The 14,567-nt window shown below is 38.0% G+C and overlaps 1 protein-coding gene across 1 annotated transcript; it reads right to left on the bottom strand.

Moving 5' to 3' along the window:
- Positions 1-5,311: 5,311 nt before the first annotated feature.
- On the bottom strand, positions 5,312-14,260 carry LOC133329119 (putative odorant receptor 69a). The gene is made up of 5 exons (XM_061537616.1): positions 13,849-14,260; positions 7,750-8,182; positions 7,495-7,693; positions 5,424-5,579; positions 5,312-5,362 (listed from the first exon to the last, which is right to left on the bottom strand). Exons 1-5 carry the CDS (start codon positions 14,258-14,260, stop codon positions 5,312-5,314), a joined length of 1,251 nt encoding a protein of 416 aa, XP_061393600.1.
- Between the last annotated feature and the right edge of the window lie 307 nt (positions 14,261-14,567).

A 14,567-nucleotide genomic window follows, 5' to 3' on the forward strand; every position in this document is an offset into this window, starting at 1 on the left:
TGTGAAAAATGACAAAATTTGTATTCTATGGCATATATATTTACTCCTGAAGGATGTAGACCCGAGGAGTTGATAGCATATCCAAGAGGAGTGGTTGGACTTTAAATTGATACCAAATATAGAGATGTATCTAATCAGATGTGGGAGTTACAGTGAAATATTTACAGGCGCTTACGTATTCAGATATTATTTAGTAACCCATTACCACATTAGAGGGGGAAATATCGCGCTGATGGCTTTGAAATTTTTCATGAAGTTCCAGTTATGGTCAAGGAAAACGCCTACAATTTTCGGTGATGATCAGATTAAAATCTTGGGATTTGTTTTCGAGTCGAGTATAATCCGAAAATCACAACACAACCCACCGTGAAGGTAATCTGGACAAGTAATTAGAAGGACCGTACTGAATATTCAAAAAAGTAAGGAAAATGTGCTGTTGACTTCTAATCGGGCAAGAGGGAGCAAATATCACGAAATATTACTCAGACTCGGAATAAAGATCCTCAGAAAGTTAGAGTTCGTGGTAGTTGTGTAGGGTATCGTATGGTCGGCCCCGTCCGAATATACTGCTCCGCTCACTGGTTTACTATTTTTTTTATTAATACCAATTGAAACCTATTCAAATTCGAGACATTTTGGAACCATTGATATATTTGGTTGTAGTAATGCCATTGTGTACAACCAAATATTCTACAAATAACCAGCAGTTTTATCAATTTCTTACGTTCTGACTCAATCAACCCAAAAAAACCAGTAAGGAAAGTAGTAAAGTCGGACTGGGCCGACTATATGATACCCTTCACCACTTTGGGTATATTCTACATATGTATCCTAACATATGTAGGATATATCTGAACCGATTTCAGGGAAACTTGCTAGACACTAATATATATTACATCAGTACGTTGTGTAAATCGGCCTAGCTATGGATCTTTTAACGAAGCTTAGCAACATCAGTACTTAATTCAGTACCCTATACCAAAATTCGTGCAAATCGAAAGATATATAGGGACTTTGGTGCACCAATTACATAAAATCGGACGAAAATATATATATGGGAGCTATATCTAAATTTGAACCAATTTTCACGAAACTTACCACACGTCATTCTAGCCTTAATTCAGTACTCTATGACAAATTTCGTGCAAATCGAATGATTTTCAGAGATTTTGGTGCACCAATTACCTAAAATCCGATGAAAATATATTTGGGAGCTATATCTAAATCTAAACCGATTTTCAAGAAACATTGCACACATTATTACAGACGCAATTCAGTACGCTATGCCAAATTTCGTGCAAATCGAAAGATATGTAGAGACTTTGGTGCATAAAATCGGACGAAAATATATATAGGAGCTATATGTAAATCTGACCCGATTTTCAAATTTGCCAAATTTGTGCCAAATTTCGTGCAGATCGAAAGATATTTAGGGACTTTGGCACACAATTTACCTTAAGTCGGACGAACATATATATGGGAGCTATATCTAAATCTGGACCGATTTCCAGGAAACTTAACACACATCATTCCAAACATAATTCATTACGCTATGCCAAATTCCATGCAAATGAAACGATATAGAGGGACATTGGTACACCATTTACATTAAATCTTACGAAAATATATATGGGAGATATATCTAAATCTGGACCGATTTTTCCCAGTTTCAAAAGGTTCATCCTTGGGCCAAATAAGTGACCTATGTCATATTTCATCCAAATCGGATCATAAATGCGAGACGGACTGACGGACGGACATGCATAAATCGACTTAAAAAGTGATTCTATGCATATTCTAAAAAGGAACCATGTGTCTATCTCGTTTCCTTTTGCCTGTTACAAACATATACACGAAGACATAATACCCTGTACCACAGTATGTTGTACCTTGTACCACAGTGTGTGTTTTCTACAATAAAAAAATTAAAGCCGTTCGGCTTCCTTTTCGCTGATAAAAATACAATAATGATAAACAGAATAATTAGAAAAATAATTAAATAAGCAGTATTATGAGTATTTTATGAGTCATGGCAGCCCTACGGCACTCATATACCGATTGATCTGTTGTTGTAGCTTGTACTGATGTGTATTTCTTCTTAATCTTCTTAATGACGGGCAGATATTATCGAACTTGCCTTCAATTCGTGCCCAATATGAATTGATGTGGCTACACCATCCTGATCTTAATTGTACCAAGACCGCTCTGATTTGTCGAGGTAGCTGCTGCTCTTCTGCAGCTATCGTAGTCAGATGATCACCGATGATTGTATTCACACCATATTCTCGAATTGCTTCCTCAACTGTATCCATGTGTATACGATCCAATCCCGCTTAATAGGCCTGTTGATCTAAAGGCTCCCTTTTGTACCTTTGGACCACTCTCTCTCTCTCTCTCTCTCTCTCTCTCCAGATCATGAAGATCCTTCCCGAAATGCCTAGATGATGGGTGTCTACATCTATAACACCCAAGCAGGTATTGCATCGACAACATCTTGTTGTGGTGATGCACAGGAAGAATCTTCATCTCCTCATGAAAGTGGTCTATGGGAGTCATGAGGAGATACCCTGTTGCAGTTCTCAGGGCGGCATTCTGGTAGTATTGAAGACTTTTCCACTGTTTTGCACTGACGTTAGCGGACCACACTGTGTATGTCGTTAACAAGGTTTCTTTGTCAGCTACCCAAGTGCTGCCGGCTAGCGACTTGAGAACATTGTTTCTGCTTCTTATCTTATCGCAAACAGTTGTGGCATGCGCGAACGATTTATAAAGGCTATCTAATGTGACCCCTAGGTAGTCGAGCGCAAAAGTCGACTTTTCCATTATTGCCACAGATCAAAAAGTCTTCTTTTCGATTTTTGCTTTTGACTAAAAAATCAACATTTCGATCTTTCGATTTTGTCAAAACTGTTCAAAACCGATTTTCGACTTTTACCGACTAATGTAAAATCGACTCGAATTTTTATTTTTAATGTTGTCACTCCGTTTGTAACTCATCGAAATAATCATTTCCGACCCTATAAAGTATATATATATATTCTTGATCAGATCAAAAATCGATTTTTGCCTTTGACTAAAAAGTCAACATTTCGATCTTTCGATTTTGTCAAAACTGTTCAAAACCGATTTTCAACCTTTACCGACTAATGTAAAATAGACTCGAATTTTTATTTTTATACCCACCACCATAGTATCAAGGGTATATTAATGTTGTCACTCCGTTTGTAACTCATCGAAATAATAATATCCGACCCTATAAAGTAAATATATTCTTGATCAGGGTAAAATTTTAAAACGATCTAGCCAAGTCCGTCTGTCCGTCACTCTATCTTCTGAAGGAATTGAGATAGTGTGCTCAAATATTATTATAAAATATATTAAAATAGTTATCTAATTTGTTACGCGTTTTGTTCTGTCGCAATCATTTCACCTGCGGATGATATCGAGATAAAAAACTAGAACGTACGGTTCGATAATGAACTATATATGAACGCATTTTGGCATAGCCCCTCTGTGGGAGGTATCAGATGAAGTGGACCCATATTTCCCATCTTCGAACTTGAACTAAGTTTGGAAGAAATAATAAGATGGGCAAAATTTGAATGAAATCAAAATTTTCTGAAACAAATTTGGTCCAAAGAAACATTGGGTCTAGAACCAATATTTCGATGAGGCTCATTTTCACCGTGTCAAAGTGTATACACCCTCATTAGCCTGAGGGTATAATTATCCATTAAAATTTTCTGAAATTTGTATCATGGTTTACATAATCGGTTTGTAGAAATGTCGGTATGAGTCCGCTTTTTGGTATTTTCCCTATATTTTCATTTCAAGTACCTATCAGTATAACTATGGTGGAGGGTATCCAAAGTTCGGCCCGGCCGAATTTAACGCTTTTTCACTTGCTTATATTAAAATAGTTAATTGAATTGTTTCGCGTTTTGGGGGTATTCTGTTCTCGAAAATATACAATTCTAAGAAGTTCTTGCTTATTTAGCCATCTGTTGTTGTCATTCCATCTTCGGAGGATATCGAGATAAAAAAAATTAAGCCTAGCTCCCATAAAATGATACCTACCGATTTTCGTATTTTTAATACTTAGCGTGAAGGAAGGTTTTGTGATGGAAAAAGGTTAGGTTCAAAATTGAGCTATATGAGTCCTCAATTAGGCATATCACCTCATATAATGTAAACTCCAAATATTCGGTAATTCCTACACGATGCAATTAATACTGGTCCTGCATTAGGTATAGCATCCAGGGAAACTTTTGATATTGAAACAGCATCTTCCATCCCACCACCCGACAAAATAAATTTGCCTGACATTGACAGGGCCTAGAAATTATCAAAATTTTACTAAAAACATTGGGGTTCTGCCACAGCCAGCTACGGGTATATTAATAAACCAAATTGTGGTATTGGGGGTTCTGAGAACCCTGTAGTAATTAAATAGTAAACTGTGGCTCATCATTTTCGACATTTTCAATGCCTTAGCACATTTTTACAACTTGAGTGTCTGTAGTTTGTATTTCGTTTTCTTCTGGTAAAATTTATTCATGTCATAATCGCCATATAAAGTCCCTATCAATTGAATGTCCTAATCATGACCGAGGGTTTTAAACTCTTAGCATCTCGCTGTGCATATCTGCTTCTGTCTATAAAATACTAATCAGTCCTATTTAAAGTTCGCTTCATATGATGACCTGCAATAGCCTCACTGTTAATAGCAGATCTTCTGCTTGTAAAAGACCTATCGATAAAAAACTTCGAGTGTATTTTTTTCTTTGTGCCTTCAAAAGGTCATTAGATGATATCTACCTACCTATCTAGAAGATCTTGCAACCCAACACTCCCCCATGTTATCTATTTTATGAAAAAAATAATTATTTTTTATACAATTTCCATTTCCCAGAATACCGAAAAAATATTCGATAACACCTGTTCCGATAAATAAATCCACTGATTGTTATTAGTTTTCAGAATTATGTTAAATTTTAATTTTTTTTATTTTCACTAATTTGCAATCAATTCCCGATAACAAACACTTCTTAGAACTACAAGCATATGTTTGAATATTTTTTTCCAGTTGGCCAGTTGGTAACCTAGTTATCTAGAATTCTCCGAATTGAAACAACATAGCCAAACATCAAATGACCAGCACAGAAATTAGGTTTTACGTCAATTGCTTTCAGGAATTAACTTGTTTAGATTAGTTGTGATTTTATTCATAGGAAAATGGTTTTGATTTCAACGATTAAAAAGTTTTATAGGTCGAATCTTTTTGTAGGTATTTTAGTAATAGGTTGGCCCCTTAATCCATTGCCTGAAGAAATGTGAATAGTTGATAGGAAAATTTCAAAATCTGCAAGAAATATGAAATTATTATCAAATATCGATTTCATAGAATCCGCAACTCATCTTACCGCCATAAATGTTGGCAGCGATACTGTGGTAAATTTATAAGCTCTCAAAACATTCGACTCCCCAGAACGTAAAATGAAAAATAAAATCATGCGACGATATGCAGCATTGCCTTCATACCAGTTATTATAGAATGCCGATGGCATTATGGCATCGCTCTGGAAAAAAATTAATAAAATTAAACAAGCAAACAAATTTCTTTCGAAAATGTGTCAAAAATACTCAATCCTCGGGAGCGACATAAAATACATCTAAAAGTGGATCTAAGAGTTCTTAGTCCAATGTTTAAACCCTTCACCACACTGTGGTACAGGGTATTATGTCTTTGTGCATATGTTTGTTACAGGCAAAACGAAACGAGATAGACCCATAGTGCCTTTTGAGAATATGCATAGAATCACTTTCTGAGTCGATTTATGCATGTCCGTCCGTCCGTCTGTCCGTCTGTTGGTGTTAAATTGTAAACAAACTACAGGTCGCATTTATAATCCGATTTGGATGAAATTTGGGACAGCTCATTTGTTTGGCCCAAGGACAAACCCTATTGAAATTGGGAAAAATCGGTTCAGATTTAGACATAGCTCCCATATATATTTTCATCCGATTTAAGGTAAATTGTGCACCAAAGACCCTATATATCTGTGGATTTGCACTCAATTTAGTATAACGCACCGAATTGAGCCAAGAACGATGTCTACCGAGTTTCGTGAAAATCGGTCCAGATTTATATATAGCTCCCATATATAGTTTCGTCCGATTTCATGTAAATGGTGCACCAAAGGCCCTATATATCTTTCGATTTGCACGAAACTGGGCATAACATACTGAAATGAGCCTAGATTGGTGTATGCCAAGTTTCGAGAAAATCGGTCCAGATTTAGATATAGCTCCCATATATATTTTCGTCCGACTTCATGTAAATGGTGTACCAATGGCCCTATATATCTTTCGATTTGCACCAAATTTGGCATAACGTACTGAATTGAGTCTAGAGTGATGTCTGCCAAGTTTCGAGAAAATCGTTCCAGATTTAGATATAGCTCCCATATATAGTTTCGTCCGATTTCATGTAAATGGTGCACCAAAGTCCCTATATATCTTTCGATTTGCACGAAACTGGGCATAACGTACTGAATTGAGCCTAGAGTGATGTCTGCTAAGTTTCGTGAAAATCGGTCCAGATTTAGATGTAGCTCCCATATATAGTTTCGTCCGATTTCATGTAAATGGTGCACCAAAGTCCACATATATCTTTCGATTTGCACGAAATTTGGTACAGCCTAATCATTTAGGTCTAGAATGATGTCTGCCAAGTTTCGTGAAAATCGGTTCAGATTTAGATATAGCTCCCATATATAGTTTCGTCCGATTTCATGTAAATGGTGAACCAAAGTCCCTATATATCCTTCGATTTGCACGAAATTTGGCATAACGTACTGAATTGATCCTAGAGTGATGTCTACTAAATTTCATGAAAATCGGTCCAGATTTAGATATAGCTCCCATATATATTTTCGTCCGATTTGATGTAAATCAGGCACCAAAGTCCCTATATATCCTTCGATTTGCACGAAATTTGGCATAACGTACTGAAATGAGCCTAGATTGGTGTATGCTATGTTTGGAAAAAAAAGCGGTCCAGTTTTATATAAAGCTCCCATATATAGTTTCGTACGATTTGATGTAAATGGTGCACCAAATGCCCTATATATCTTTCGATTTGCATCAAATTTGGCATAATGTAGTGAATTGAGCCTAGAGTGATGTCCGCCAAGTTTCGAGAAAATCGGTCCAGACTTAGATATAGCTCCAAAATATAGTTTCGTCCGATTTTATGTTAAAGATTCACCAAAGTCATTCACAGACATAGCCCAACGGTCCAACATTTGTCCCATTGTAACAAACAAATGACATGCTTATAGATTGATCTAAGTTGATTCACATTTAGATAAATATCGCATATTTTAGTTCATCCAATTTCATGTTAATTGTCACCCGATAGTGGTGAAGGGTATCATATAGTCGGCCCCGTCCGACTTTACTACTTTCCTTACTGGTTTTAGTTTTACTTACCGCCTCGGTAAATTCCTCACCATTATAGCAGATGAAAAACGTAAAGACCAAAAATGACAACAAGCCCACCGAATATTTAACAGTATGGATCATGCTTAACATGACCATGGAACAGGCCATCATGCAAATGGCTATCGAAGAGGTTATAAAGTTGACCAAAAATGAAATATTGAAAATGTCATTTATTTCCTTCGAGTATCTGTAAGAGAAGACAATTTTTACCGAACTCTCTCTCCTCCCTTTCCCCCTCCTTACCTCAACAACTTCGTATGATAAATAATTAAATATTTCAATTTTGTATTGGCCCTCGGCGTCGCAGCATCCAAACTTGCCAGCGCATTGGTCAAATAATCGAAATGCATTTGCATCTGGGTTATGAAGAAACACAACATAAATTCCCCGGCCATTATAAAGCCAACTCCTGTTAATGAGGATTGCACTTGGCATAGATAGCAGGCCGCGAAATTCCACCATGTCTTCGTATTATCCTTCGTCTGCCACGGATACCAGGTGTTCGATTGATAACGATACATAACCTCACCATCCGACCGAGTAACTTCATACAATAATCCGCCAATGGGTAGGCTATTGTAAACGCAAAAGGCAAATATGAAAAACTTCATGGTGCGGCCCATCAGCTGTTGCGAGTATTTAGCAAAGTGGTGTACGCGATAGAGACGTGGGGTGGCTGGATGTGTAAACAAAATGCAAGAGAAAACAATTTGTTAACAGTCCGAAATGGAATTTCAATAGAATTTTTTGCCAATAAAATATTTGTAGCTACAAGGTGTCTTCTATGTAGTACTGTTTGGAGGTCTTCTACCTCCAGAGCAATTCTCGGAGGAGCTCCAAAGAGTAAAAAAAAAATATTGTCAAATAAAAACCTGCAGCTACAAGGGGTATTCTAGGTAGTAGTTTTCAAAGATATTCTACCTTTTGGGGCATTCTCGGAGGACGTTTCTCTAAAAAGACATTCAGGAAGTATTTTATATGTAAAAGAGGTACTAGGATATATAGAGGACCTATATTATATAGACGTCCAAGGTTTGTATATCGGAGAACTACTAACAGAAGTGTTGCATGAGGTATTCTATACATTAAAGTGCTATATGAGGTTTTATTTTTTTGTTATAGATGACCTAATACCAGACCTGCTGCAGCTGCATGTTCAAGGTATATATTAGGTATTTTACCTCTAGAGTAACTGTCGAAAGTCTTCCATATATATAAGAGTTCAGGAAGTCTATTATCTGTAAAGGGATACGATAGGTTCTCTATGTACAATATGTGGTATATTCGAGGTATATTATGTATACACAGATTTCAGAATAACTTCTATCAATAGAAGAACTGCTGGAAATTCTCTTTTTGCAGATGACCTCCAGGAAATCTCCAAATCTCAGATGGGAAGAGAGCAAAATAAAAATATGAAAAATTTTACCACCAAATGGGTCTCTAGGAACTCTCGACGATCTTTCACTTATAAATGAGCTCCCTGTAGTCTTATTTTTGTAAAAGAACTGTTAAAGAAGGTCAAACCGAGCTCTTTTATATATTAAATAGCTTTTTACAGATTACCTACAGGAGGTATCACGTCTGTAGACGAGATTCGATGGGCAAACTATTTACAAAAGAACTCTGAGAGCTATATAAGTTCAACAAGAGAGCTTCTACATACGGTAGGTCTGCCCGATGTTATTTATTTATAGACCCTACAGATGACAAGCAGGAGATCTCACATCTACAAAATATAACACTGCATATCCCCTAGGTATTTAATATATTCAAAAACTTTTTATAGATAACCTGCTGGAGGTCTATGTCTATAGATGATATTCGAGAGGTCCAATATTTACAAAAGAACACCAAAAACATTCATATTAGAGTTTCTATATACGGATGGGCTGCCCGATGTGTTCTACATATAGACGATCCAGAAGAGAATTTTATCATTCTTCTTTTCATTCGCAACTTCAGGTTGCCTTCTACGAAATATAATACAGCATTAGGACGTCCATCTATAGATAGGTCTATAGGAGAGCCTTAATATAAAAGATTTCCAAAAGGTATTACAGGTCTATCTATAGATAGATGTATAGGAGAGCCTCTCTGAAAAAGATTTCCAAAAGTTCTTACAGAAGTGCTAAATAGCTATAGGTCTTTTTAAAGAGTTCTGAACATTTTTTTAAAGATGAACTACAAGAAGTCTTCCACATATTGAATAGCTTCGAGGCGTATTTTATGTAAAAGACCTTCAGGAGGACTTATATATTGAGGAGCTTCAGGAGGTCCTCTTTCTATAGAACTTCTATATATAGAAGAGATGAAGGAGGACATTTAGAAGGGCTGCTGGAGGATTTTTTTTCGAGATGGCCTAATAATCCTCCCATTTAATCAAGAAGAAGAGCTGCAAGAGGTATTCAATACATAGAAGTAGTTAATTTTATATAGAATATCCGAGGAAGGTTGTATTTATAAAAAAATCTGCACGAGGTTCTCTATCTATAAAGAGACTGCCCGAGAACCTCTATGTATGGAAGAATTGCAGGAAATCTTCTAGAAGAGCTAAATAAGGTATTTTTTATAAAATACCTGCAGAAGAACTTCCCTCTATTCGAGAGATCTTTCGTGCCAGTAAAATTTCAGTAGGCCTTCTGAAGAAGGTCGTCTATATAAAATAAATGAAGAATTATAGAATGCCAGGCCCAGGCATATAGAAGATATGAAGTATGTCTTCTAGAAGGGCTACAGAATGTATTTTTTCGAAATGACCTGTAGGAAGCCTTTCATCTAACACACAGGATGCTCTCTTCAGGAGACTCTCTATTTATAAAGGGGCTGCCCGAAGTCTAAAATGTACCGATGATCTGAAAGAGAACATCTATTTTCTAAAAGAATAGAAGAGCAGGGCAATAGAAGAGCTATATAAGATATTTGTATAGATAACCTGAAAGTACTCTTCCATTAATTGAAGGCGTTCGATAGGTCTTCCATGTGAGGGAAGCTTCAGGGGGAAATTCTATATATAGAAGCGATAAACTGTTTATAGATGTTCTAAAGAGGGTCACCTGTAAAAAAATCTACAGAAGATCCACTATTTTCAGTAGGACTTCCGGAGGCATTCCATGTGTAGATGATCTACAGAAGAATCTATATGTATAGAAGAGCTGCAGGAGGTCTTCCAGAAGAGTTAAATTTTAATGCAAAAATAGCTTCGGTAGCTATCTATGTACCGAATAACTCATAGAAGACGAACTCTATTGGAATTGGAGATAATCGGTTCACATTTAGATATATAATATCTCACCCAAATCACGATGGCTTCGAGATGGCTTCTACACAATAGTAACTACAAAGAAATTGCATAAAGGCTTCTATAAGTAGTTCTACAAATGGTCTCTAGGGAATGATTCCAGGATAACTTCTTTATTTTGAAAACTTCTGGAGGATTTTTTATCTTGAAGTGTTTTGTGCGAGTACCTGCCCATAGGCCTACCTCGCAGTGGCGGAGCCACAGGCGGATATGCGCCCACCAGCGCACCAGCACCGAAGTGCTGTACCAATCGGAGATCATGTTGAAGACATACTCTCCCCCCGCGAAGGTCCCCAGGGGCCACACCAACTGTCAGGCTGGATCAACAGATCCAGGGGCACCTGACACCCGCGGTACGGAAAACCTCCGCTCAGGCTCGAGACCGAAGCCTATCCCAGTTCGACGCAAGTCCGGGCTGGTATTCGAAAACAAATATCAACAGCATTCAAAAAACGCAGGCGGCAAGGAAAAACATTGCACCAAGCAGTGGCGACGTCGAACAAATACACATAACACCAACAATTAACATGCTGTCCTCACGGACTGCACAAAGGGCCCAAAGGACCGCGGCATCGGACATCACAACACAAACAATCAACGAAACTGCCTACACGACATCCACAAATGCAGAAGTGAAGTAGACCACAGCAGCAACAACAACTGCAGCTCTCCACCAACAACAGCACAACCGCACCACCGCCACCCGGCGCACCAATCCACCACCACCCGGTGGACCAACTCCACTAAGTACTGTCCTTCTCCTAAATGCTTCACGAGCAAAACTATTTAAACAACTAAAGGTCCGATCGTCTTCAAGAGCACTACTGAAATCCCACCCCGCCCCTCCATTCGATATACCCATACTTGCTAAATCTCTAATGTCATCATAGTAACAGCATTCCGTCAGTATATGCTTCCAGTCCTCAGTCATCCCGCACTCAAATAAATCCGTCTGGGACAGGTCTCTTTTATGCAGAAAAGCATTGAGAGAATCATTCCCCGTCAGTAAGAAACCAGTACTTAAGCCGAAGCGAAAGTCTAGCCGGTCCACTACGAACGTTGCGTCACGAATAAATTCGTACGTCACCCTCCCTTTGTCACTCTTCGTCCACCTTGTCCTCCACCTATCAACAAAACAAACCCGAAGGATAGTGCTGTACCGCCTACTCTCCCCATCCACCAAATCAGAAGACCTGAGCCAATCATCCTCATCCAACTGCAAACCACGCTTAAGCTTATACATGAAAGCCGTACATCTCAATATCAAGCGACGAGGCGCAGCACCTGCAACGCCTCTATTGAAACAGTGCGACACACTGGCAAGCTCGCTAACATGACGACCCGCAGACACGAAAGGAACTTCTTCTGCCCAAAGACAGAAGAGGTAGTTCTGTATCATATAAGTGCACCATAAGTTGCGCAGGCAACAAAAAGCCCACCATATATGATATGCACAGAACGCCTACTCAAGCCCCAATCAGTCCGCAAAACACTGATCCCAACGACCGTTGTCAGCTTCTCCTTCAAAGTGGATGTAAATTCAAACGCTCTGACACCGTTATTCCGAGATATTTAACAGTACACGAATACCTTATGCCGCGTTTACCAGATCGAATGCTTCTGGAGGACAGTCGGAGGTATACTAAGCGTAGAGATCCTACAAAAGTTTTCTGTCTATAGAAGAGTTGCTGAATACACCGGAAAGTCTTCAAAGTGCAGAAGGTGTAAAAAACTTGCAAGACCTCGTTTTTATCTATTGAATTGAATACCCTGATATTATACAGACAGAAAACTAATACCCTGCTTCTCTGCAGATTTAGTTAGAAGTATCTGCTTCTGTGTCCTATACAAGACTCTGCTCTTGAATTCTTCAGATACAAGGATCTAAGTTTTTCAGACCTCATATTCTACAGATAGAAAACCAAGTGCTTATATAGATAGAATACCCTGCCCCTCTTCATATAGAAAAGTCTGCTCTTCTAAAATACAGAAGACCCTATCCTATCCATAAGATAGGAGACACTTCTCTTGTCTACACCTCTATAAGTTAGATATTTCCTTTCTTCAGTATGATAGAAAACACTAGTCTTCTATATATAGCGAACACTGCTATTTCTGTTGTTCTATTCTATAAAATACCCTGCACTTCTATAGGACAGAAGACCCAGCCCTTCTATTAGATAGAATACCATTGCAGTAGGATAGATGAACCTGCGCTTCTACAGATACAAGGTCCTATACTTTTCTTCTATTTGATTGAATTGAAAACACTGAAAATCTACGGACAGAATACCCCGCTCTTCTACATATAAAAGGCCGTGCTATTTTATAAGACAGAAAACCTATGTCCATCTACAGAATACAGGGGAAAGTTCTTATACGGGACATAAGGTCCTTCTCTTCCATAAATAGTATACCAAGATAGTCTTCAAATGAATAGCCCATTTCTTGAGTAAATAAAAGATCCGGACTTACTGTAAATAAAGTTATAAGTTTTTGTAGACAGAAGACCTAGGTCTTCTATCGGTAGACAGAAGACCCAGGTCTTCTATCGGTAGACAGAAGTCCCAGGTCTTCTATCGGTAGACAGAAGACCCAGGTATTCTATCGGTAGACAGAAGACCCAGGTATTCTATCGGTAGACAGAAGACCTATGTCTTCTATCGGTAGACAGAAGACCCAGGTCTTCTATCGGTAGACAGAAGTCTCAGGTCTTCTATCGGTAGACAGAAGACCCAGGTCTTCTATCGGTAGATAGAAGACGGGTCTAATACAGCTTGTATACAGAAAACCGAGGAGTTCAATAGGTAAAATACCAAGGTCTCTTGGTAGAATATTCAGATCAGATAAATGTATCAGAATCGGGTCTGCGCATTTCTTTTACAGATAAAAGGTCATTCTCTTCTACTGATAGAAGTCCTAACTCTTCTGTAATATAAGGAAGACTATGATCTTATGCAGGATATATAACACTGATTTCCTTTAGAATAGCAGACCCTTCTCATCTATAAACAAAGTCCACTGCTTTTCCGTTTACTCACCAAATTGTTCGTGTTCCCCTGGGAAAATCTCCTGCAATTCCTGCAACAACATCGATATACGTCCACCATGCCAAAATATAACAAACATCTTACATACAGCGACTATTGTTAGGCCCATTATGCCACATGTTTCCGATATTTTAGCCACAAATTCCACATCATCAAATATTTCACTGAGTTGGGGTAGCAGCAGATAGGCCAACATGCCAACATTTTGATAAATCAAATTTACAACACCAAAAACGAACCACACCTTAATTAGCACAGATTTCATAAAGCCACGGCATCGGCTTGATGCTGTTTGAATCTCTTCCATTGTACCACCATTCAAATCAAATGGCTGAACCAAGGCCATAGTCAGGGCAATATTTGGATAAATCATAAAATCTTGCAAACGATAGCTGTGGTACATGACGATTGGTGGTTTGGTAGCCTGTTGAATGTTGTTTCGGGTTTTTTTTTATTTCTATTCCGTAACTTGTTGCTTGAAGTGTTGCCCAGGATGGTTTGGTAACTTTTAAAGCGTTTCACAGACAATCATTGGGGTTTTATGGAATTTTATGTGTGTGTGTGTTTTTTTCCGAAACCAATTAGTTGCAATAATGTGTGGGAAAATATTTCAGTGCTTGGCTAGAAATTTGGGCAGGAGTTGCCATTGAAAAAATATGCCATAATAAATTTATATGTAAACCAGTAAGGAAAGTAGTAAAGTCGGACTG

Source organism: Musca vetustissima, unplaced genomic scaffold (genome assembly GCF_032173495.1).
Source record: "Musca vetustissima isolate MV318-11 ecotype Yass unplaced genomic scaffold, APGP_CSIRO_Mvet_v1 utg4710, whole genome shotgun sequence".
In the NCBI taxonomy this organism is placed as follows: domain Eukaryota; kingdom Metazoa; phylum Arthropoda; class Insecta; order Diptera; family Muscidae; genus Musca; species Musca vetustissima.